This window comes from Passer montanus, unplaced genomic scaffold (assembly GCF_014805655.1).
Source record: "Passer montanus isolate IOZ18808 unplaced genomic scaffold, ASM1480565v1 scaffold108, whole genome shotgun sequence".
Taxonomy (NCBI): Eukaryota; Metazoa; Chordata; class Aves; order Passeriformes; family Passeridae; genus Passer; species Passer montanus.
Genome location: NW_024357392.1, coordinates 1,922,379 through 1,949,034, shown reverse-complemented (window position 1 = coordinate 1,949,034; position 26,656 = coordinate 1,922,379). Strand labels below are relative to the sequence as shown.

Here is a 26,656-nt window from a genome sequence, read left to right as displayed (position 1 = left end):
GAAAACCAACACTTGTCACAGCAAGATTAATAGATTATTTAACCATTGCACCCACAGTCATGCACAGGAAGAAACTAACATGCATCTAAATATTTGCTTCTTGCTGTAAATTTGCATTTCTTAAAGAAATTAATGTTTTCTTTCAGCACAAAAATTGCTTTCAATTAACAACATAAGCAGTTCAGTATCCTGTATTGTCACAAAATTTTTAAAATAAAGGTTTGATTATACCAGACTGGACTTCATGAGTCAGCATTATTTTTCATCTATTTTTTTTAAACTGTACTGAACAAACGTTTCCTTCTACTATTCTTGGGAATTGATTTTTTAAAAAAATTTGTGAAATAAGCCTAGTTACTGTGTCTCTCTGAACTATTTTTTGTTAAATCAGCAAGTCAAGAAAATAATTGTAGAGATACAGTTTCTTTTTAGCCTTATGGAATTGATTTGAATCCCAGATTAGAGAAACATCACTCACCATCATTTATACAGTTACAAAAGCCACACTGGTACCTCCTGCCACCTTCAATGAACTGCATGAAGGGACACATGTAAGCTTTGCAGCGGTTGCAGCGGATGGGGCCGGTCTCCCCATGGTTCACGAGATAAAGAGGAGTCTGTGCAGGAAGAGGTACAGAGAGACAGCAAATCAACATGACACCAAGGAGAGCTACAAAGAATTAATTCAGGTTTAACTCGTTACAGACCACCTGATTAAGAGATCATTTATTGTTCAGCACTCACACAAAAGCTGTTGAGCCCCAGAGACTCCCTCAGGGGTTAAATTTACGGGGTTTTTTATCAGAAAAAAAAGAAGGATTCGGACCAAAATCCCACAACATTTTGCAAGCATTGGAGTTTAGGGCTCCAGGCTGATTTTCTCCAGCAAAGGGTAATTTTTACAGCTCACTAAGAAAAATCTACTGGAGCCAGGTCTTTTGGCTTCTGTCAGATGGAACTTTTCCTGAAGAAATCTACAGCTGCTTGTCAATTGCAAAAGGATATTTGCTGAGAAAGCCCTTAATATTTTGTCCTAAATGCTACCTCCCGTGCTGCCTTGTTACATGCTACACTCCAGTCTAAATGATGTCAGAGTCATCAGCTAGAGGGGGAGATTGAGGAGAAATACTAATATTTATTGAAGGAAAGTACATACAGCAAACAAGTACAGTACCTCAAGCACTTGTCAGTTTAATTACACTGACCACTCTTGCTTACAGCCCCTGCCAAAACCCATGGCTAAGGGAAGACATTTTCCAGATGCCTCTTTCCATAAAAACTGCAGCTATTGAAAGATTCCTGTGATTATTCTCAGAGTTAGAAAAGTCATCCTTGAAACCATTGCAGAAATGGAAGTTTGCTCAATTATTTGTGAAACACTAATTTTAAAATTTTTTTTCCTTACTCTCATCATCCCCAGCTAAACATCTCAAAAAGGCAGGAATAAGAAATGTTCAGAGTTTGGACACAGCAGATCCCTACAAGAAGAAAAATGCTGACAATGTCTTTCAAGGCTAACACATCACACCAGCACATTCCTTTTTTTTTTTTTTTTTGAATAATTAATCAGTCTCTTCTAAGGAATGGGTGCATTTCATCTATTATACAATTTATTTTTTTACTGCTGCATAAGGATGCATTTTACCAAGGATTTTCTACATAAAAGTAGATTTTTACTACATGGGTTTTAAGTGCTCCCTCCTGCTCCACTGAGATATTCTTTTACTTTGTGTTCCTTCCTCTTTGTAAATTGAGTTTAACCCAAATTAACCAATAATGTCAGCTGGCAAATACAAGGGTCATTTTTCAGACATGAAAGCTTTGGCCATGAAACTTGCTCATCAGCCACAACGGCTTAATAAGGTTTAAAAGTTCTGGGTTTTGTTCATTACTTGGCAATTTTCTGATTATCATTCTGCTGTATAAGTTTAATGAGACCTGGATCTGGTTTGCAGTTAATATTATCATAACATCTGACCTGGTATGGGAAAAAAACAAGACCAAACCAACTCCTGATGCATTTATACACATTGATGCAGTAACTTTCAACCTTGGTTTGATACATTTAACATTTAATATCCAAGAAAAATTACTCCCCAAAAGTGTTCACATTTTGACACATTAAAATTAAAATTTTTACATAAAAGGCATCCACAAGAACAATCAAAAAATAAATGCCATGAAGTTCAGAGCCCAAGTGTCTACATTCTTACACACATGTGATAAATTACCTTCTTGACGACAAAAAAATTAAGAGCAAAAGAAAAAAACCTAAACTAAAAATGTATGTGACAGAATTAAGGAGTTTGCCTAACAAAATTTTTTTAAAGCAGCCCTATTTGTCTCCTTACTAATTTATTAACTGGAATTTTTAGAAAATAAAGGAAATTTACATCTTAGTGTTTTCTTTAACATTTCAGAATGTTACAAAAATAAAATTCCATTTTATGACAAAGCTATCTGCATGATAACTTTATCTGCATGATAAATCCACTTCTTGATGAGAACACCAGAGCTGTGAAAGAAACTTCATCTCCGAAAAGCTACCTGTCAGTGCATTGCACTGTAGAGCCCGACATCCCACCACCCCATCAAGAGAAAGGAATTCCTATTTCTGTGTGCGAATTGCTACTGCACTTCCAAACATCAAAGTCATTTCTGTCATAGTAAAACAACTTTTGTAAAAAAAGTAAATTTCTGTGAGAATATACAAAGATAAGTAATACTGTGCATGCAAAAAGTCTTGAGTTTAAATTAAGGATACATAAAAGCAAAACAGTAAAAAAACAAATAAAACAAAACAAAAAACCAGTGATACTGAGTGGGAAAGTCTTGTTTGGTGTGCTCCACTCTCTGTAGATGTCACTGTACACCAGACGAAAAAGCAGAGATCTCTTTATGCTCCCATCAAAATCAGTGGCAAACTCTCACAGCAGCAGGGCAATGGGGTAAAATTTAGGAAGAGGGTTTTATATTTGAGGTGGGGGGGTGTTTTTGTTTTCTTTTTTTGTTTGTTTGTTTTTGTCTTTTGTTTTTGTTTTTTTAAAGTTTTTTAAGTAAATGCAATACTCCTGTTTCCTTTGCCTTTCCACCTACAAAGTATCAGCATTTTCTTTCTCTCTTGTCTCAGAAAGAATCTCCCAGTTTTCCTGGGAGGCACAACATTGTAATTTTATGTTAGAGCAAAGAAGGATTGGGCAGAAGATGGAAAATGCTGCAAGTGACCTGCACAAACTTAAATTTCTCTGGAACCTTGAGGCCCCACTGAAGTGCAAGCCCTGAGTGCTGATCTGATAAACCATAACCTAACCCCAAATATAGCAATATAGCTGCAATAAGAGGAGTTTTATTTTGGAAATATTTCAGCAAGACCATCTCTCAGGAGTCAGAAAAATATCACAAATCAACAGACAGACGTTGGTGGCACGGCTCCAAGATAAAACACATCCATGAAAATTTCCAAAGGGACTTGAACCTGCACTTTAAAGTCTGAGAAAGCTGAATTTCTATTGCTTGCTATAAAAATGAAGTCCTGACATGCTCCTGAGGGTGATGCCTGCAAACTATCACCATATTCTTATTGCAGGATGTGGACCACAGCTGCAAATTATAAGTGTAGGAGTAAGGACTGTACTAAAGCTCCAGATCATCATGGCACACCTCTGGGAAAGCACTGTAAAGAGAAAAACCCTTAGAGAGAGATCCTTTGGAGAATAAGACAGGCACATACAGATACTGAAGAAAATTACCCATTTCTCAGACAACAGAATAAACAGATCATGTCTCTATAACACCCTTACAGTGTAAGCAGTGCTTCTAGAGTTGTTACTAACAGTTACACTGATGAAAATCTAGTCACTAGAATATTCCTATGAAAATTTCAAGATATGCTATACAATATAACTTTCCAATGAACAAAGGAGAAGGCTTTGTTGAAGCATGGCACTGCTGCCCCAGGAAAATGTTGTGTTTAATTAGTACAGTAAAAAGATGACAAAAAACTCTACTGGATAATCAAAGGGAATTCTGAAACATAACACTGATGTTTTTGGAAAAAAACTAGGTCATGAACCAAAGTGTCTCTCTTTCCTAGCACTGTTGAAGGGGTTTGTTTTCTTTTTTTCTATCATCATAGATTGCTTTTGAGAAAGATTAACCAGTCTACAAATAATCCCTTGGTTTTGAGCTGCTTTACTGATTCGCGTTAAAACGTCAAGAAAGCATTTCCCTTTGTGATGTCCCCACTGTCTTTTATCAGAAGCCATTCCCTCTGAAGGCAGGAGGTATTTTGCCTATTCTTGGTTTTCAGATGTGGAACATGCTCAGCCTCCTCAGCTGATGACTTAGGCCAATTTGGACTATCTCATCTGCAAGGTTCACAGCAGGTTCAACTATTTTCTGTACCACACTTCTTTTCCTTTGATTTCCTTGTTTGCTTGCAAGACTGCAGCAAGGCTAAAGCATCCCCCATGTGATGCAGGGTCTCCTGGCTCTAGCCTGGTTTTCACAGACCACATAAAAATGCCAAAAGCATGTTCAAACCTCCTTGCTCAAAGCCCCTCCAGGCCCAGGCTGCACATTCCTCTGCACACACAGCACTGCAAAACACACCATGGCATGGTAGCTGAATTTCAAGTGGATCCTGCACGTGGGATATGATCCATTATGTAGGAAAAAACCCAGAAAACTATTTATCAGCTTCTGTGTATCACACCTCAGCTTATCCCTGAAATCCTTACTCAGCATTCCCTTTTTAAGGGGAATTTTGCAATTAACTGAACAGAGTTGGCACCGTGAAGAGTGTAAATACAGACTACACTCTATTCATCATGACAAGGATTTGTACAAGTTTGAGGATGGGGGGAAAATACACATAATAATGATAAAATGTTGATGTAAAAATACCAAAATTCGTTAGCTTACTTCTTTAAAACTTCTGTATCGTACAGGGGACAAAAGGAGAGGGAAAAAAAAGGACAAAAGTTCATTATCCATGCCTGAGAGAGGCACCCCCAAGTTCTGCTGGTCATGATCCCAGGGTGGGAGCCCCAAGTGTTGCTCTGCAGCACTTCTCAGCTTTGCAGTGCTCACTGCTCTTTGTATGCAGGCACAGGCTGTATCTGGAGGCAAGGCCAGCAGCCAGGATTAACTGGTGATAGAAGCAGGAGTGTGAAATCGGCTAATCAAGAAAGTGCACAAGTCACTTCCACAATGCTAACACTTGAAAGCCATCAGCTCTCAGCCAGACCTGCTCAGCCCAGCAGGAGCGGGAGCTGCTGCAGAGGCACAAACCCACGGGAAGAACAAGGGCCAGGCAGAACTGCCCCAGCACAGCACTGTTACTGCTGAGGGGGATAAGCACACGTTCAGTCACATGCCAGGGCTGAGGCTCAGGGCTGTACCAATCCACAGCTCCACTTCCCACCTTATCGGTATCACAAGGTGGAGCAGCACTGCACTCCTTCTCTGAGACTCTTAGGCAAGATTGTTGCACTAGCTGTAAAACCACTGAAAAGTAAGACAGGCAAGGTTCAAAGAGCTTCTCTACAGAAGTTGTAAGTAGTAATTACAAGGGATTAGCTTTACTGGTCATAAGATTTTCACATTAAAATTAAAGTTGGATTTTCAGTGACATCGTATCTGTCTGGCTTATTTTACAAAACCAAACAGAACTCCTAAAGACACCTCATTCAGGTATTATTTCTGTTTTTCTGCAAATCACTGCAGGAGACTTCTACAGAATCTTCAAAATGTCACACTGAATTTGGGCATGAAATACTGATTTCTGGACAGGACCAGTCTCTTACTGTATGGTGCTGTATGATTTATCAAGGTAAGTTAATCCTCTCATAATTTTTTTTTAAGCTAGCTAAATGAATTATCAACTCAACACCACAATTTAAAACACAGGCACAGCCTGTAAAATACAAAGATAATGGCTTACTTGGCACATCAATTCTGTTTTAAAAAGTCCAAGACCATTTAATGCATACAAAACTGTGACCATTTCTGTGTCCTCAGGACAGGCAATAAAGCAATACTCCAAACAGTGCTCATGGAACATGCAGCTCTAGGTTTACAGAACAACTATTTCAGTTTGTACATGAATTTAAGTGTGCTATAGTGGCCTCTGAAGCAACACTCTCCCAGAGGAAATTCTGTACCAGAACATTATCAATGTTCACATCTTCACAGTAACAACAAAACCACAACTCCACTTTGGATTTCAGATCCATTTTGGTCCGCTGGGCTATCAGCAACTTTAGGGACCAATTAGGTGTTGGGAATTTTTCCTTTTTATACACACACACACACATATATAGGTGGATAGAGAGATGTGTGTCCATAGACTTAACATATTTTATCAGCATATGAGAGAAAAGTAATTGCTGACCTGAGATCATGCATGAAAATCTAATGAGTGGAAGGTTTCCTTTCTTCTCAAAACTGGAGCTGTTTCTCTTTTGATAGAAGACATTACTTTGACTTTTTAACCTGACTACTCATGTTTGCATTCCTGAGAATTTTCACAACAGGAACTGCATGGATCCTATTTTTGCCAAATATATTAAAGAAACTAATTAGGAAAAAAGCATAGAAATGTTTAGAAGTATTTTAATTAGAGATTGAAAAAACGGTTCTGCTTACATGCAGCCTTTCCTGGACAATATTTATTAGTAAAAATACTTCTAAGGCTAATTAATTTATTTCCAGTGAGATCAGTAAGAACTGGGCATAGTTAAAGCATCATGCTGCATTCCCAAGCCAACTAGAGCTAGCCAATGCCACAGGAGAACTCAGAAAGTACAAGGAGAATTTTTGCTATGTGAACAAAAAGCAGCACTGAATAATTTCACCTCTGTAGCAAGGACATTTGGGATGCCCTTTATAAATAAGTCAAGTCCTTTCTAGGACGGTGGTTTTGAAGGTCAATAGTAAAACTAACTGTTACTTCACAAATACCCCATCAGGTCAGAATGTTCCACTCTGAGTCTCTCTTTCATGAATATTTTTGCTACTACAATAGCTAGGATGCTTCAAGCAAACTCCAGAACCTTCAAACATTAACAATATTTGTATGTGACTTGCAACTACCCTCCTCTCTTTTATTAGCACAGCTGAGTGCAACAACTGTGTGGAACTGAGTTATGGCAGTGTGCTGCTTTGGGCTGGGCTACAGTTAGTTTTCCTCACAGTGCCTGGAATGGGGCTGTGTTTTGGATATGTGTTGAACATAGGAGATAACAGAGATGTTCTGTTCCTGCTGAGCAGGGCTCACCCAGGGCCAAGGCCTTTCCTGCTTTCCACATTGCCACACTGGAGGAGACTGAGAGGAGGCACAGCCAGGAGAACTGACCCCAACTGACCAGAGGGATATTCCAGACCTATTGCCTCATGGTCAGTAAATAATAGCAGGGTGGGGAAGAAGGAGGAATGGGGGGAACAACGAGGAATGGGAACACTTGGAATGATGGTGCTTGTCTTCCCAAGGCACCATTACTGTGATGGGGCCCTGCTCTCCTGGAGATACCTGAACATCCAGCTGCCTAAGGGAAGTGAGAACTGATTCCTTTATTTGATTGGCTGGCGAGTGTGGCTTTTGCTTTCCCTATTAATCTTTGTCTCAAGGCATGAGCTTTCCAGCTTTTACCCTTCCCATTCTCTCCCTGATCCCACTGGTGGCAGAGTAATGCCTGGGGTTCAACCATGACATGAGGAAAGCAATCCTGGAAAGACACAGACCTGCTCTGCTGAGATGATCTGTGCCTCTACTTAGCAAGCACACAACTTCCATGTAATAACACACTTTACACGGTGGCATCCAGTGTAAATACAACATTGCATAATGTGCATAGATAAATGAAATATTCAAGGAGAACTCCAGTTTAAAAAGCAAAATACAAACCTTTCCTCTGGAACTTAATACCAGTGTGTTCTGACTCTCTGAAGTTTTCAAGGAATAGATCAAAAGCCCAAGTGATTTTTAACTTGAGTGTCATTTTTGTCGGCAAAACAAATTATCAGTATTATTGGCCAGTTAATTAAATGGATATAACTATTACTTTTTATTTCCCTTTTATATATACTGCTGCTTAGTTACACTTTTCTTCTGCCATTACAATTCCGAAGGACAGTCACAGTCTCTGACTTACCAGAAACTGTATTACATCATCCTCATAAAGGCTTCTTCTTGGTTTACATTTCAAAGTTGTGTAAAATCAGTCAGGAACTCTGATTATAACATTAATAAAATTTATATAAATGTCATATTTTTAAGTCACTGTTCTCATCTCTATCAGAATTACATCCTTACCATAATAACAGTGGTGCAGAGACCAACATACCACAGAAGTATCTTAAACAGTACATTTTAGGACTATTTTTCAATGTACACTAAAAACCAAAAGCCAGAAGAAAGTAAATGAGAAAATTTACTTCAATTAGAAGAAGCTCTGCTGCAAAAGCCATTGCTAAACCTGGCTCTGAATGCTCATTCTAGTTACAGAGTGTAGTTACAGGCTAACAAAAACCTTTCTCCTTGATGACAAAATCTTGGGAAGCAATCCAATTCCAAATGATTTACTACCAAGTGCAGACTAGCACAGGACATACTCCATGAAGAAAGCCTCATCTAATACAGGATTTATGCACCTCTAAATTTGGCATTGTGAAACCATGCTTACAGGCACTGATCTCCAGAGTGGTGTAACACTTTCTGGGTGAAGCACCTGCAGATGCTTGAGGGTTCTGGGCTCTCCACACCATGAATGGCAGTCTGGCACCTCAGAGGAGCTTAGCAAAAGCCACAGACATTAACCTGCCACTAGTTAGCTGAAAAAATTAAAATAAAACAGCTTTGACAGAGCAACAAAGATTTCCCTGCCCCAACCAGACTCAAAACTATGAGCCCAAAGTCTCAGTCCTCTCCCAAATGAGACCACCAACAAGGATGCATTAGAAATGGTTTTATTTTAATACCTGGAAAATGTGTACTTAGGCTCACACCAGCACAATATACAGCAACGTGTACTAAGGTATATTACATATGCAGGGCTTCTACTCCCACCATCTTTTAGAACAAACACAACAACCCAAAGACACTGACAAAATCATCCCCTGCTGGATCTTGGACAATCCAGACACCAGAACACACAAAATAATCCATACAGACAGCAGGACAGAAGTGTCAACAGCAGCTCTTTTCTTCAAACAATTTCCTCAGGACTATCATCTTAGTAGCATTATGCATATATATATATATATATAAAACTGTCTAACTCTGCTCTCATGGAGGGGTGTCATGACAGAGAGATGTCCTAATTTCTGTCAAGCCAGCCACCATGCAGATAAGCATGACCTGGTTGATATAAAAAAGAACCTTTCAAAAGAATCCCTCATTAAAAGCTCTTAAATTAGCCAACTTCCCATGCTCTGTGCAGTAACAGCCTCCTGTGAACAAGTAACGAAATAAAAGACAGAAATCAAAGGGTAAAACCCAAATGATGGCTTTTTACAGTGTGTAGGTGTTATCAGCAAGCACCTCTGCTCTTCAGAGCCAGCCTATTCACACATTCCTAATAGAAAGGAGCCTTCAGCAGGATGTTTAGCTGGAATAATTTCATCTTGCAGACTAAGCATTCCTCACTCTCCTCAAATCAAAGTTCTGCACAAGCACATAGCTGCTAATGAATCTGTGTGTCCATGCAAACCTGTGCTTCAAACCACAGCCACAGCCTGCCTGCCCTGCTCACTAGCTGTGAAATCTGGGACAACAGAACCTGGGCCCCATGGAGTCCAAAGTGGATTGGAGGAGCATAAGGACTTCCCAAAACCAAAAACTACACTGATAACATTGGATCACATTCTAAATTATGCCCCTCCCTCGATTTTTAGCTGCTGCCAACCTTACAACTCCCTCTAGGAACCCATACTATCATCCCTGTAAAAATCATGGCTTTCCAAACAGCTTAGTGGCAGTGGGCCTCATCAAATTTCACTATTCTTAAAAGGTAAAGTGGCTTTTAGCTCATGAACTAGATTTCTGAGAAGCAATTCCATTCTCTTAACTAGTTAATTAACTGAGGAGAAAATGGAAGTGAAATATTAGATTCCCACCAATAAATATTTCCAAAAGCCAATAAATCTAAATAAATAGGAAAGAACATGGCAGAGAACAATGACACAAAACTACTAAGGAGCAAAGAAGGCAAATATCTAAAGCTAGAGATAAGTATTTTGAATTGTTTATATTGGATTTTACAACACGAAATACTCTTTTAACTAACTTTTGATAGCAAGTAGTATTAATGCTAAATCAAGATCACATGGTTTATTCAGGCTCTGGAAATATTCATCCATCTCCAAAACAAATTCATGCAGGGCTTGGTCTAGGATGATAACTGTGAGAGCCAGTTTATTTTTATAGACGGTTGCTAAAGCACTGGTGGACTAAAAATAAGTTCTGTCAAACAATGATACTGTACTCTCAATTTATAACAAACAAATACTTTCCAGAGACCATCCAAATCAGGAGAGTGAAAATGAACTGTTATTTTTGAGAAATTATAAATATGGACTTGGAAAGATAAGACTGTGAAATCTGTAGTGCTTTTAAAACACTGGCAGAGGAGGGAAGGCATGAATGTTTTAACAGCCTTTGTTTCCAGTGATAAATAGTGCACAGGCAATGTTCACCAGTTCATGATTTTCTAGATTGGTTTTTTGCAGTAACCTCTAAAAGAATCTGTGCCCTCCATGGATTTTCCCCCAATAACTTTCAGCTTGAGGGCTTTTCTGAATAAGTCCCTTTCACTTGCCCTTCTGAGGCTCAGTGCCTGCATGCCAAGTGCTGCTACCTCACCTGTTCCTGGGGTATCAAACACAACCCTACAACCATCTTTGCCCAGTGGTCTCCACTTGTGCCTTAAATTCACTCTCATGTGTCATTTCACATTTCTGAAGTAAAGCCTCATTTGTGACCTTTTCCTCAGTGTGACCAGTTACTGTCTCAATTTAATTATTATGTTAATTATGGCTTCTCTACAATGCTTTCATTGTGCAGCTTTACCAGGTTACATTTTTCATTTTTTTCTTTCTCACTGCAGGGGCAAATCCTGTTTGGTTGGGGGTTCACTTAAAACACATTACACTTATTCAAAACATGCATGACATCCTTTCATTTACCATCCTTGTCTACCAACATTATGATTTCACTTTCTGCTCTTATTTTCTCCTACAGCGATATCTCCATTTCTAGTAAAGACTAGGATATAAGTTATCTGGTGTACACCTCTCCAAAAGACATCCCTGTTCAAGTTTTTGACAATTATTTTCTCCTGATAATTTTTTATCAGATCTTAGCTAAAATAAATTTTAAAAAAATGCACTTTGCATTTGCACTTCATTTTTGGAGGGAGGACACCAGTCCTTCTGTGTAGACATTCCACTCAGCCAAAAAGAATCCACAATGACTAATGAACTTAAATCTGTCTTACAGACTTTCTGAAATCCCAAATTACCTTTTCCCCTTTGGAAAACCTTCCAACTGAAAGTGTGAGAATACTGTCAAGTCACCAGGTCTAAACCTTTTAGTTGAAAGCTCTCAGGATCTTTTATCTCCATCTCCTCTTTTATCCTTAGTCAAAGGAAGCAAATCCCCAGAAGTCAATTTCCAGTTAAGTTACTGTCTCCATTAAGGCAATTGACAGTTTATTTTCCAAAAATAAAATCCATTACATTTACAAGTCATCCACCCAAACGGTGACAGTGCTCAATTAAGAAAGAGAGGAAGATCTGTACAACTGGGCTTTCCCTTTCATAAACATACCTAATTCTGCTACTGCCAGAAGACTTGGCTATTTCTCCTCTTTCTTAACTAAATTTTTGCTGCAGTTACTGTGTAAAACATGCTGTATATCAAGAAATAAAGACATTAAGACATATTTTCACCTTGTAACCCAATAGCACGTGATGAGCATCACCTGTAGACACTGTTAAAAGGCACTAACTCTAAAATAGGGTGGATATTCTGAAACAAAGAACTTCCTGTGCCTTGCAGCCACCAGTTTCAGGCAGAACACACCATAGTAGGAAGTTCAGAAACACGAATAAGCCCCTGAATATATTTTACCTCTATAAAAAGCCCAGTTCCTTCAAATTAAGTGGCTTTTCAAAATTAAAGTAGTTATAAATCCCATATGGATGACCATTTTTATTAGGATATCTTAAGAGTAAGATCTTTGGCAGCAGCAGTGAAGACAAAGGGCACATACACAAGCCATGGAAAAACTGCCTCAGCTAAGACTGCCCAGTCTTCCCACTCCAACACTATCTCCTTAGTCCTTACAATTTTACCAAGCTATAATTGTTCTGACTAGAATTTTCCACACTGGGCTTTTGCCAATTTTGAGAGACATTTTTCAGGCTCCTCCAAAGGAGAAGCTAGGGAAAAACACACTGCTCCTTACAGATTAATGAGCCCCACTGACCTTTCCAACAGCCGAGAGCACTAACATTTCACAACGGGTGGGTCACCGAGCACATCTTCTTGCCAACCTCAGGAAAACCCCCCTGAACTTGGCTGAGGATAAATGTTTGCAAATACTGCAAACTGATGTATGCAGAAGAGATTTAGATTTTAGCAACTCATTGATCACTTTGTCCAAACACAATGCAGAAGACAAGGAAGCCATGTGTGGGAAACACAAAGGACTAGAGGCACACTCTGAGTGCAAGATACACAAACCAAAAGCCAACGTGAAAATGGATTTTGTAAGTGCAACCTGGGCACAGAAACTGGGATCAAGGGTGGTAAAGAGCAAAGGTTGGCTGATAAAGTGAAGGGGTGGAGAAACAACAGCAGGAGTTTCATCTAGGAGAAAATGCAGGGCAGGGGCAACAAGCCAAGTGTGCACATTTCCCTCAAGAACTGGAATGAAACCCGAAGTTACTGTCTAGCTGACAAATGGTGAGACTTTGTATCTGCACAGCCATCAGTAATACATCCTATTGCCCTGTGGACCACAGAGCAGATAACTAAAATCTACCCTGCTGAAATAATACTTTCAATTCAAACTACAGAGGTCTGCTGGATTGGATGTTATCCATCCTGATAAAGAGCAACATCTGCTTTTTTCCAAGATATATTTAAAAAAAGAAAACTACCAAGAATTTATAAGCAATAAAACAAAGTTAAAGAAAAATCAGACTGCAAAACCAAGCACTGAATGTCTTAGCAATTTTAATTAGGCTTTCCTGTGCAGGCAGTTTATGAGGAGTTTTTGAAGACACAATCACATACCACAACTTTGATGAAATCCTTGCTTTTTCCCTCATGACACAGCACTCTGGAGTAAATCAATGTAAAACATGAAAAGGAAATGCATTCTGCAGACCTCGCAGAATTTAGAAGCTGAAGAATTTAGAAGCAATGGAGGACACAGCAGATGAAGACCAAGCAAGATAATCCCACAGACGATGTAACTAAATGCTGCAGTAGAAAAATGGATTTATCCCTGCCACTGACAGAATCCTCTGGGGGTGACAGGAAATCTGGTTTATTGTTTTAAGACTAGAGAATACTGCAGAAAAAAATCTGCAGAAGAACTAGGGATACATTTTGAATATGGAGGGTCATTAGAGATGGTTATGTGAGAAAAGGTTAGTGTCTTCAAATAAGTGCTAAAAATGGCTGGTTACATTTGTCTTCTTTCTATGACTCAGCTCATCCAAGTAGAAAACCCAATTATCTTCTTGGTCTGTTGTGAAATTAAATTATTTTGTAAAGACCTCAATGGAAAAATGTGTTTCTTCCAATCGAACTCTCCACATCTTAAATTTAACTTCATACAGTTTTTGGTCATCCTCTTTTAATACCTTTGCCTAAAACTGCAGAGTTTCAGCAGAGTAAACAACTGACAAAGCTGGCATGAACTAGAGGCAGTTGGGGAAACACCAGGAATCTACGGGAGTCACTCCTGTACCTTTTCCAAATGAAAACTTTTGTCCTTTGAAGTTACACCATGACCCAAACACACCCCAGTCTTCTGCCACCTCTTTACGGTCATGTCAATTCAGAGTGTGAGCTAAAACACCAACCCAGTCACAGACAAGCAAGCCTACCTTAGTTTGGAGACAGAAGCCCAGGCACAGACTGCTGCAGGCTTGCTTGTCTGTGACTGGGCTTCTGTCTCCAAACTACTGCAGTTTGGAGCCAGGAGCCCGAGGACGCCCCCAGCAGTCCCTACCTCGCCCGGCGGGGCAGCAGCAAAGGGCTGGATGACGGCCGCCAGGGGGATGCGGGCCTGCCTGGCCATGTCCGAGGTCAGCGGGAAGCAGTAGGTGGTACAGCGGATGTACCGCGGGCTGGCGTGCCCTGAAAAACACCACAGAGCAGTGAAAGGCTGCCAGGAGGAACCTGGCCACCCCAGCACAGAGCAGGAAAACCAGAACAACACAAAGCAACAAGTGCATGTGCTACATTAAACACAAGGTTGATTTTCCTCCCATGCAGGCTTCTACCCATCTTTCCTCTTTATATCCCAGCCCATTGCCCCTTCCTCTGATTAAATATTTTCTTCCTGAGTTTAAAGCGGGTATTTAAACATGACAAGAGTAAGCCAACAATTACTTGCAAGAAGAATCTCAGTAGAGATTACTTGGAAACATCCCATATGTAGGATCTTAGAAGAAAATATGGATGACATCCCAGTGGACATGCCAACACTACATAAAGGAATGAGGCAGACTGATACCTACTGTTAAGACTGCCCTCATGAGCTACCTCTGATTCAGAAAACAGTGTCTGTCCTAACATCACCATACTGACCTGCATTGCAAAATACAGGGTGCAAAGTCACTACCACCACCACACTTCCAGACACTCAGCACAGGCCCCTCAAAGAGAAACTGCTGTGTGTTGCATGCAAGAGCACTGAAAGGAGTTCAGGAATCAGCTTCCTGATGCTCCCTGTGTAACCAACAAACTGCAGCTCTGCTCAGTTTCATGAAAGGAATTTCTTGGATGACCAGAATGGATTTATCCCATTCTTAGATAATGCCAAAGAAAATCTTGGTGTGTTTGTACGTTTCATACAGTTTATCTCAGCATTGATAAATTACTGCTGGGCTGAATAACACCATCAGTTTAACCTGTATTAAAATATTGAGCCTGCTGGCAAGAGCAGCATGTGGAAGACTGTAACCCCAGGCTTCAGGCAGAAGCAAAGGCAGATAAATTTTTGCTTTGGCCAGTGTACATCAGCTAGACAGCTTGCACACTGCCTCTACCACTTTAATAGAAATTCCTATCTTAAAAGGTAACAGTGCTAGTCTAGTCTTACTGCTTCTTCTAGTGTCCACCTTTCAAATTTTCAGAATAATCCAGAAAGGATCTTCAACTTGAAATGTAACACTTTTAAAAATTTTAAGTTAAAAAGAAAAGTTGTCTCAACTATTCATACTCTTTGAAAGGCCAGGAAGAGAAAAGGAGGTGTTAAGTCAAGGTGTAAGAACTCAACTCCCACTCCCCTCCTCCCCCATTTTTTCTGTTCACAGGAAGTCTGCAATTTCATGTACAATTTAGAGCAAAGACCATCACTTTCAGATGAGAAATTTGGGAATTTAGCCTTTGTTTTATCTAATTATATTAGATTTCCCCTAGAAAGACTCCCAGAGCAGTAACAAGAACAGTTACCTTGGTCCTGGATCATGCAGTTGGTGGTGACGAGGGGAGGAACCTGTCCTCTTGTGTTTGTGGCATAGACCTGCCCTCCCCTGGCAGCCTTATCATTCTCAATCACTTGAATCTGATGAACAAGAAGCAAGAACAGTATGAGGAAGGTAAGTCATGCATTCAGCTACACTCATGAACAGGCTAAGATCTACACTAAATAAGACTCTGGTTGAAGCCTAATTTATAACAATTTTCAATATAATGTCATGACACATTCATGCAGCTGACTTTGCTGCCCAAATTCCTTTCCCATATCCTGCTCACTATTACTTCTGCACAATCCCTTAAGGCTGACACTTCTCAGGATATAACCAAAGTTATATAAAGCTGTATTTTGTTCCACACCAGAAATCCAGTCACTGATACCATCATTCCTCCTCTCTCCTCAGCAACCTGGTTCAGAGTGCAGCCAAACAGCTGTGAGAGGCAAGAGGAATGAGACAGGGAATTTCTCAAACTGGCTTTGCCACTGCTGCTGGTACCTCATGAAAATGTGTCTTTACACTGCACATGAACTTCTAATAATAGCTAGGGAACTTCAGAAGCCTCTGTTGGAAAGCAAACAGAGAAGAAAAACTAAATTAGTTGCATGGAGTCTACTGATCAATGTCCAAGAGGTATTTTCTAACACACTGAAAATAGTCTGGGGCCTATAATTTTTTTCATCAATAAAGTTTTCTGCAATTTAAATATATAAGACATTCCTCAGAGAGCTTGTTACATCTTCTGCTTGATTACTTTTCCCTGCCTCCTTGGCTTGTATACTTATAGCTAACTCTTACATTAGAAGGAAAAAGATTTAGCTCTAAAAAGGTCCACCTACTGAAGAAAGCAAACCACTCTGAGACTTAGCTCTGCAAAGGATCAATGTGCCATTGTATTCTGCAGCTAACTGACCTAAATATATCATTGTTGACAAAGTCCAGATGTGAGTTTTCATAGATGTTGTCAGGGTACATATCAGCCTCTAACATATATAAGAGAAACATAAATCCACAATGGCTACAGAGAAGAAGTAAATTTATCTGGCAACACTACTATAATTATATAATGTAAATATAACAACAGAAATACACATGGTCATACTTATTCTTCATTCTGAATTAGCTTTTTGTCCTTTACAGACGTTGACCCAGATCATGTTTCTTTTAAACATTCGCTCTGATCCTCTCTGCAAGGCTTAAACAAACCTTTTAACCTATTTTAACATGGCTGTTGCAGCCAAGGCTGTTTATACTGTGTGCATAATTGAAACAAGACATCAGCCCATGTTTTCATGCCAGACCTCCTTCCATCCCTGCCCTTTTTTTTAAATTAGACAAGATCATTTTATCCCTCTACTGTAAAAAGCATTGCACTGAAACACTAGGAACGAGTGACTTAAGGGCATTTGTTATTTATACAGACACTTGATTCAGAGAGTTTTTTACACAATGCTTTTCAGTTAAAAATTGCCTTTAACAAGGCAATTGCAGTTGTTACATTAACCCCTAAGGGATTATCAACAAGTATTTTTCCAAAGTTATGGGGCAGGGTGGGGAGGTGGGGGGGAGGTGTTTGCATCAAAATCATCATTCTAAAAAAAACTTTTCTAGAAGGACAAACGAATACCCCAATTTAAAGAAGCAAGACAGTTTCATACTAGACAGTGCTAGGCTTTTGCAAAAGATGTTCCTCCTGTACAGCAAACCTGTGTCAGCAAGAAGTGTAAGATTCCTTTACCCAGACTAGCCTGCTGTGCAGTGGTGAAAATATTTTTCTAAAGTAGCAAGTTCTAGGTTGAAGCTGCTTCAAGAATTCTGACTCTCTGAGGACCTTTTGACCTGTCCAGGTGATTGCTAGAACCACTCTAAGTGTGGGCACCAGAACATTTTCTCTGTGAGCTTAGCACACTATTGCTTTCTATTTCCATCAGCTGTTTCCAATAAAGAAGTTAAATGCTGCCTGTGCCTGAGCAGCCCTTTCTTTGCATACCAACTAGACTATTTCAGAAAGATGGATGCAACCGTAATCCTGTTTTCTCTAGCACCATCCTAAGAAGAGACACTGCACCACCACAGTTCAAGAGCTGAGCCTCTTCAGCCTGCATAAAGCTTAAGCATTAGGTATATTCCAGGCTACTGGAATCTTCACAAAGCTGCAGCAACTGGAAGGATGGCTGAGGCAAATAATTCTCGTTGCCTGAGAAATCTTGAAATCAAAAGGTGAAGTGGCTTCTGACCATGTGACTTCTCAGGGCTGCCAGGACTGCACTTCCAGAGCTCATGTACCTGTATTGTGTACAAATCCTACTTCTGGTACCTGTTACCAAGTTCAAGCCTTCAAACTTTTCAGAGTGAAAAGGAAAGGTGATAACCTACAGTGAACACAAGTAGTTCTTCAGTACTGGTCATTGTCTCATTAATAATCCTATTGAGAATTCCTAGTGAAGTATTTCCTACAAACTGTTTGGGACATACTCCTGTATGAGTGTCCTATGTTAGATAAAGTTACAAAGCCTCTTCAGTACTCAAACTAATTTCAAACACTAATTGATACAAAACTGACACCACAGAGTACAAAACTGCATTAATTAGAAAATGCAAGAACTAGAAGGTATGTTGAGAACCAAGTCTTGTAAGGCACAGATAAGGGCTAAAGTATCTTATGAAAAACCCTACCAACTAAAATGAACACCATGTTAGCATTTGTCATTCCTTTATCTTAAATGAGCAGGAAGTTACATTTATAAAAAATTAGAGCCATGCCACTTACTGGGCTTGGAATAGAGTCAGGATCAAGCTTCTTCTGTGGTGGGCCTGAGAGCTGTGCTGGACTGCCAGGAAAAGTACCAGGATAGGACAGTTGAGATGCTGCCATCTGAGGACCATAGTTTGCTGCAGAGTTACAAATGACAATTCATTTGAAGTATTTAATTTCTATTATTGATGCTTAGCAGCAACTTCTGCCATGCAATCAATTCTTACTCAGCTAAGTGCAACTCCTCCTTCCCCTCTGTTTTCAGCAACTAAAAGAAATACATATCTGTGGCTCAGTTTGGTTTTAGTTTGTGTTTTTAAGAAGTAAGACCACCACCAGATGTGACAACTTTGGCTCCAAAGTTTTCAGGTTTATATTAAGTAGGACAGTTAGTAGAGATTACCACAGCTACTCACGCCAGGCCATTACCTCACTGAAAATCTTTTCACTAACATCAGTCAATGCAAACTGGTATAATCAGCTGGCTTTCTGTATTCAGTTACAATCCATTATTGCTATAGCAAAGCATTTTTGAAAGCTGCTTATGACAGTACTACAAGACAGAAAGCAGCCTATACCTTTACAAAGTGTAAGAAAAACCCCTTCTTGTAGTGTGGTGTGCTGTCACCAATTACTAAACACTAATTCTGTTTCTGATTCAAATTAATCTCCTTTTTCTTGTTACCATCGCAACAGAGTGCTAAACTTGTGAGCAAAAGCAGAGCCTGTCTCAAGTGTACTGACTGATAATGCACATCCCTCCCTTCTACAGAAAGGGAACTCATATTTCATTTTTCCCAGTCAGCTGAAGATTCAGCCATGAATGGACACTGTTCCACCAGTGATTGTGCCTGCACGCTTTGTTTTCAACCACATAACAAACATCCTTCCCTACCTTGCTGAGGACGATACCCAGGCCCTGGAGGCTGTCCCGGAAGGTGCTGCAAGTTAGGATTTGGAGGGACAGGTCCAGGGATTGCACCCTGCCTGGCCACAGGAGGCAATGCTGGCTGAGCACAAAGGCCATTAACACTGTTTGCTGGTGGAGGAGGCAGCTGTGGTGCAGGTGGCAAACCCATCTGCTGCTGGGCTGGGGGCAGCAGCCGCGGGCCCTGGAAAGCCGCCGGATGCCCGGGAGACACGCCGGAGCTCAGAGCAGTGCCAGGACCTGAGTGAGAAATGGTATCAGGTGAGTCAGAAATGATAACCTCCCAAAGCTGTGTCACAGGTGCTCTGGTTCTGCTCAACACCTTTCTGTAACATACAGGCAATATTGGATCCCATACTGACAGTGCTGCCTCATGGGACTGTGTCTGAGCACATGACAAATCGTGGTTTAGGCCTCAGCTGATTCTGTTATTTTATTTCTTTTGGTTCTATTTGCAATAAAACCCTGCAGCTGGGGTAGATGGGGAAAGAGTGAGAGAAGCCAGAGTTGGACAGTTCTTCACTAGAACACACATAGATCACTCAGCTTTCAAAATACTACTTCATTTCAGAATGTGAAACAACACACTTTTTGCTCAATAATCCATTTCTCTTATGTGGCATGTTTTTGTTAGTCTGCTATTTGTATTTCACCATTACAGGTTTGACAGAAAATAAACCCAGTTGATACTAAAAGATGAAACATGTGGGAATTATTTTGTACACACTGGCAAGGAATTGTTTGTTGTTTATAAGATCCAGATTCCAATTAGAATTAAGAAGACTCTGGAAAGAGAGGTTTTTTTGAGACTTACAATCTGTAAACACTTATTACTTTACAAAACCTGCATTTTTAAATCAGATTTTCCCCCAAAGACAAAACAATTTTAAAGAGAGCTAGAAGAATAACCAATATTAGGTTTACAGCAAAAGAAGCAATGTGTTCATATATAAACACTGAAATACATCTTCTGTCACATATATTAACTGAAGAAAATCTTTACATGCAAAATACAAGCCTCCCAGTACATAAAATGAGAACACTGTATTTTACATAATTGTTTTTTAATTGTTTATATAATATATTTTGCATAATTTAAATACATATCAGCATACGTGGTTGGAAGTAATTTACATGGAAGCATCACATGATCACATCTTCATGGCCTAGGTTTGAGACGGTATAACATCAAAATAAACGCAGATAAATTTAGATTAAAACCCAAAAATGTTTAGACAAGAAAAGAAAATAGTTTTGTTACTAGAGAAACCATAAAAAGTTGAGAAAAATGAAACCCTGTCTGCATATTATTGCTCATGCCTTGGCTGTTACTGACATGTTCACTAAGTATTTTGAGAAACAAGTGATAGGATATCTGAATTTTACAGAAGATTTGTCAAACATTAATTCAGAATTAACCCAATACTTCTCATTTAAGGAACTGGATGAGATAAAATTGCTAAGAACTGAAGCCAATGATGGTGGTCAAAGGTCTCATTTTCTGTTTATACAGAAGTTCAATAAGGTTTTAATTATCACAGTCTTAATGCTTTAACTGGAAGAAGTCAATCAGACAAACCCAATTACCATAGCTATTTATCTGCATGGTGTTGAGCTGGTCAGCAAGTTGTGCTGTAGAGGAAGCAGGTGCAGTATTTGGGAAGGCTGCTTGGGACTGATGACTGTAGGGAGGATAGGAAGGTCCTGTGCTACTTAGAGGTGAAGGGCCTTGAAACCTAAAGGAAAAAAATCAATGAAGTTATGCAAAAAAATTACATCAAACAATCATAACTTGCAAAGATCTCATACCTCCTCAAGATAGTGCTGAAACAATTAATTTGAACAAAACCCTAATGAAGTATGCCCACATTCTGCTCAGAAAATGTACACTTGTATTAAAATACACAGAGAAATTGCACACTTGTTTAATAAAAACAGACAGTCCATGTTTGTTTGCACACTTGTTAGAAATGAAGCAGAGTGAGTGTACAGCATGGCACAGTGAGAGCAGCAATAAGTGCAAGCCTGGAGATTAAGAAACACAAGCTTCTGAACATATCACAGCACTCCATGGCATTTCCAAGCTTACAAAGAAAGACTCCCTACCAGGGATGGGTGAAGAAGATTAGGAGAAAAATCTGTGAAGAGAAGAAAAAGAAGTGAGGAATGCTTGAGGAGTTCTCTGTAGTAGAGGAAAAAAGATATGGGTAGAGAAAAAATTCATGATTGATTATCAGGTAAGAAAACGTGAATGCAAGAAAAATAACCAAAGAAAAGAAAGCAGTAACATACACATGGCTTACAAGGGCATTTTCTACCAGACTATTTCACTCTGGTAAAATAAGATCACAGGCAATGTCCCAGAGACATTCAACACAGATTTTCCTGTAACCCCTTGTAAAAGGTGGGGATGAGCCCAGGATGAGCCCAGCTATTTCAAGAGAAGTAAAAACCACTTTTCTTGAAATTTTTGTCTAGATACTTCCTGGCCTAGAACAGCAGCTCTGAGCAATTTTGGAAAAAAAACCAAGACCAGTTGAAGAACAGGAGATGTGCAGCTGTCAGGGCAATGATGGGAAGCTATGGAAGAGAATCAGTATTTTGCTAGGTCATGTCAACCTTACTCTATTCATCTTGTTTTCCATCTTCAGGACAACCACCACTTCTCCCTGTGCATGAGTACATCATCTTGAACAACTGATCACCAGTCTTTTTGGGTGCTCCTTCCCACAGTGAAATGAAATAACTACACAAAAACTAAGAACCACAGAAGAAGATTAAGATTTCAACCAACTACAAGAAAAATGTTACATGGTGTCAAGTTCCCTACAACTGAAGGACCTATGGGTACACAAACTAATTTTGCCACTCCTGGGAAATATGGACAATAACTAATATTTGACAGAATTAAATTTTTTCTCCCCTTCCCATTCCTGCCTCCTTCACAGAGAGGTAACAGAGGTCGAACAGTTCAGATGTCAGGGGTTGGTCCTCTCCAGTCACCTGTGAGGCTGCTGTCCTGGGGCACCAGACCCATTCTGGAAACTGGTCTGGCTGAATTGCTGTGCACCAGGGGGTGGAGGCCCAACAGGAGCTGCAGACCCAAAAGGCACAGTTGATTTCGACATGCCTGCAAAAGATCAAGCACTTTTATGTAAAAAACTTAAGAAAGAACAAGATGGGCAAGAAATGCAGGTGTGCAGCTCTGCTCCAGCATTAAGAATAACAAGTTTGGGTCACCCTGCTTGAGCAGAGGGGTTAGACCAGAGGTCCCTTCCAATCTCAGTGATTCTGTTGGAAAGCACAGATTTCTGCTCAGTTATAAAAGCAGATATGAAAAACTAAGAGAGAGAAAAAAGCAAACAAACAGTAGTTCATAACTTTCCAACAAAGAACCCAAGAGGAACAGTAAGAAAAAAAAAATGAACAAACAGACACTGCAATTGCCAGTTTGGGGCAGTGCTAATTCCCTGACACCCAGTTATATTTCAAAGTAGAAACAAGAGGTCCCTTTGATTTTGCAGACCAAGGTAAAAAAGAAAACTTAAAACAACTTGTTAAAGTAAAAACAAAAAGAGGTTCCATGTGTAGAACCTGCTCTCCTCTGCTCAAAACTGTTCCTAATTCAGACCTAGTATAGAGACTATGAAGAAACTGTGATTTATGTAAACAGCAGTGTTGAATGAACAGCCTTTCAAACTGTATTTCTTGAACTATTTTCCCTTTAAATTACTCTAACATTAAAAAAATCAACTGGTATGAAAACCAGTACTTACCCCAAGTATTCTAATAAGCTAATTACCAAAAGCATTTCTATCAGAATTCTGACTATATTCAGCTATATTTAATTAGAATAACACAACTCCTGCTGTTATTAATAAGTTTTAGAGAAACTGGGTAAAACTTTTTTTGCTTCCTCTTGCAGTATCAGTATAAAATTTACACAAGGTAGAAAGAGATGCAAAAACACCAACACAGAAAACACCAACACAGAAAACACCAACTCTGAAAACCAATTTTAAGCCAAAATAATACCTGGTTGAGGTGCTGAGTATGAAGAGTTAGGGTCCCCATAATGTCCATAATGAATTGAAGAATTGGGTGGTCCAAAACCTCCTATTCCTGGCTGGGATTGAGAATATGGAGGAGCTGCAACATAACCTTGTTGACTCATGATGGCAATTTTCTCATTCCAAGTACTGTGGCCTCTACAGGAATCTGCAACAAGGAAAATGACACCTGCTACTATTCATCATTCTCTCTGCATTTTGAAAGGCTGTGAATTGTATTCTCCCCCCAAAAAAGATAAAGGACACATTTCAAGGCAAAAAATGACCTGAAGTCAGGGACATATATAGGTTTTGCTTGATAGCCCAGTTTCCTTGGCATTACCACATGCTGCATTAAAATGGGATTCACCTCTCCCAAGCCCATGGAGAGAACTGTAAGCAATGGATGTACAGATGGAAAAAACTCTCAAAGGACAGTCCCAGACTATTCTTTTTACTGGGAGAGCCTTGACTTCAACTACACATGGAAAATACACTGTGAATCCTGCTCCCCAATACCAGCCATGCCAAAGAACCCAGAACTCACTGAAAAATCAGGAAAGGTAGAGTGACCAGAGCAGAAAACTGCCCCTAGCAAATGCTTCTCCTGTGGTAGCACACCTTATTTTAGAGGAAGTGTGTAATACAACACCAGTTTTCCACCAAACCTTTTACAAACCTTGTGCATCAACCCCACTTCCAAGCAAGTGATGGAAGATTCCTTACTTTTGATGCTGGTGAAACAGAGACTAAAACACAGGATAGAGAGAGTTCCCAATCCTGGTTGTCTTCTGAATTACTGGCCCAGGCCTGAGCAGCCTTTTAACTCCAGAACTCCCCAGTGTGCCAAAACTGAGCACAAGACGTCCCACGAGGGAGAGCTGAGGCAGTATGGCCTCAACAGCACTGTATGCTGCCCTTGTTGTTATCAGGCATCTTCTCCATAAGTTTCACATCTCGATCCTGTTGTTTTAAATAAATGAAACAAGCAACCCCCAGAGCTAGACAGATAGCAATTCAGAAAGAGTCTTCTAATGATGAGAGCATTCATAAGATATGATATTTCTTGTAGCCAGATTTTGTTTAACAGAGTAACATTTTAGAAAACTTTCAGGGAAGTGTCATGGTAACTGCCATTATTTTTAGAAGCAGAAAATTTGAAGAATCCTGCAGTGACAAACCATATGATTGTATTTCACCAGATTAGTTTTCAGATACAGAGTCCTTGCCACCAAGGGATCTTCAAAGTCATTAAAGTTGTACACTCTGCAGCCTTGATAACAAGATTCCTCTTTTCCATGTGAGAGCTTCCATTTTGATAGCAGGTTGAAATTAATTATAACAGAACTTCACTTTCCTGAGGCCCAAATTAATCTGTTATGGGAAATGCTGAGGATTCAAACCCTGAACAAGTATTTACTACTCTCACAGTGTCTCAAGCACGTAAGCCAGGCATCCCCAAAGAACTACACAACATAAATTAGCATTTCAGGTGTTAAATGTTCCTTTGAAATAGCTTTCCCAACCACCTGTACTTCACATTCTTAAACTCAAGCTGTGGAGTCATCTTTAAACACGGGAACTGGACGAAAATAAAACATGAACTGTGTCAAAGCACACACAAAGGCACCTCGAAATTAGAGCTCCAAGAACACACTGATAAATTTATGCTGCACTGGCACATGCCAGTACAGAAAAGTTATCCCTATGAGAAAGCCCATTCCTAGGCTTCCCAAATTAAACAGGTATTTCTGAAGAAAAAAACAGTTTTACTGACCATCCCCATCAGACAAGAAATCCCTCTGAGCTTTGTACAGGGCCTGGCCCTCTCCACACTCTTCAATGCAGCACAAGATTTCTCAGCTGCACTGGTAAACTGCTTCCAGGAGTTAATCCTATGGAGTTTTCTCCTATGTATTGGTTAACAAGGTAAATGAGAGAGAAAGTAACAGGCAGAAGAAACAAAAATGTTTAATCAGAGACTTGGTGCTGCCAGCTGTACCTTCTTCTCCCCCTCAACCCCACCTCCATCAGAAAAGACGTGGCAGTGAGAGCTTTAGTTGTTCCAAAAGACACTAAATTAGCATTAAATTACCTACATACCAGCACAGACATATACATATAAAATATCTATATAAAGGAAGAGATTTTCACTTAAGAGGCAGCTGCAACAACCAACAACTTAAGCTGCAAGAGCATTCAGAGGAAATTACTTCCTCCACAGCTTACTCACACACACACAAAAAAAATATCTTGCCACGTCAAACTTCCCACAGACAGTATAAACACACAGAGGTTGTGCTGAAGTGAGACAGGAGCTCTAACCACAGATAAAATAATACAAAGTTCTTCAACACATTTCCAGCTTCTCTTTAGCACCAAGGATATTTAATCTCTTCTCAGGCTAGGTTTATATACCAACTATCAAAAACGAGTATTTAGCATTTCAGAAATTGTACCGGGGGAAGGGGTGTGTGTGTGTGTGGATGTACCACCACACCATGAAAAGAGTTCATACCGAAGGTCATGAGAACTTTTTTCTTCCTGTCTCGACACTACTTCACCTTATATCCCATGACCTGGGGAACAACACCAACACTGAGGAACAGCTACAGAATTTCACTGACTTCTATTACCGAATAGGCTGTCACCTTTTCCACAAGATCGCTGCACCTATGCAACGCTCTGCTGTCTCTGGGAAGATGTAAAAGTTAACTACGTGCAAGCAGAAGTGGGACAAGAGCAACAGAACCAGGCTGGAGTCCTTGGCTTCCCGAAGGAGAAGTATTAACCTTGTATTTCCTCGGAGGCACGGCGCTCCCAGCCCGTCCTGCAGGCAGAGGTGCGGTCCCTCCCCAGGCGCGCTGCGGTGTCGCTTTGGTCACCAAAGTGCAGTACAGACACGCACCTACTTCAGGGCTCTTTTCCAGCACCACATCGCGAACCAAGCTATGACAGCAAAACCTAAATTCTCCCCCGTTCACCGCCGAGCCTGCCGAGCTTTATACACGTAACTTTCCTATCCCCATCGCCTACGAGTTTTCAGCCGCCGTAAGCTCACAACAGCTCCGGAGCCACCGCCCGCCCCGCGGCAGTACCTGTGCCTGCCCGGGGCCGGGCTCCGTTGCCGGCTGGCGCAGCCCCGGGCCCCGCGCTGCTGAGGGAGCCGCAGCGCCGCGCCCGCCCCGCTCCCGCCGCCTCAGCCGG

The 26,656-nt window shown here is 40.2% G+C and overlaps 1 protein-coding gene across 5 annotated transcripts in view; it reads right to left on the bottom strand.

Moving 5' to 3' along the window:
* SEC24D (SEC24 homolog D, COPII coat complex component) overlaps positions 1-26,650 on the bottom strand; it is a 41,932-nt gene extending 15,282 nt beyond the window's left edge. The window contains exons 1-9 of one of the 5 annotated variants that reach the window (XM_039722885.1): positions 26,242-26,650; positions 23,436-23,618; positions 22,404-22,530; positions 20,988-21,136; positions 19,368-19,640; positions 18,488-18,609; positions 15,695-15,806; positions 14,247-14,374; positions 479-617 (exon numbers count right to left, since the gene is read on the bottom strand). In XM_039722885.1, the coding sequence (XP_039578819.1) occupies positions 479-617; positions 14,247-14,374; positions 15,695-15,806; positions 18,488-18,609; positions 19,368-19,640; positions 20,988-21,136; positions 22,404-22,530; positions 23,436-23,574 (1,189 nt within the window). In that variant the 5' untranslated portion in view covers positions 23,575-23,618; positions 26,242-26,650. Of the gene's footprint in view, positions 1-478; positions 618-14,246; positions 14,375-15,694; positions 15,807-18,487; positions 18,610-19,367; positions 19,641-20,987; positions 21,137-22,403; positions 22,531-23,435; positions 23,619-24,175; positions 25,198-25,226; positions 25,360-26,241 lie in introns of those variants that run through there. The other 4 variants (XM_039722915.1, XM_039722896.1, XM_039722905.1 and 1 more) reach the window with 4 other exon arrangements.
* Between the last annotated feature and the right edge of the window lie 6 nt (positions 26,651-26,656).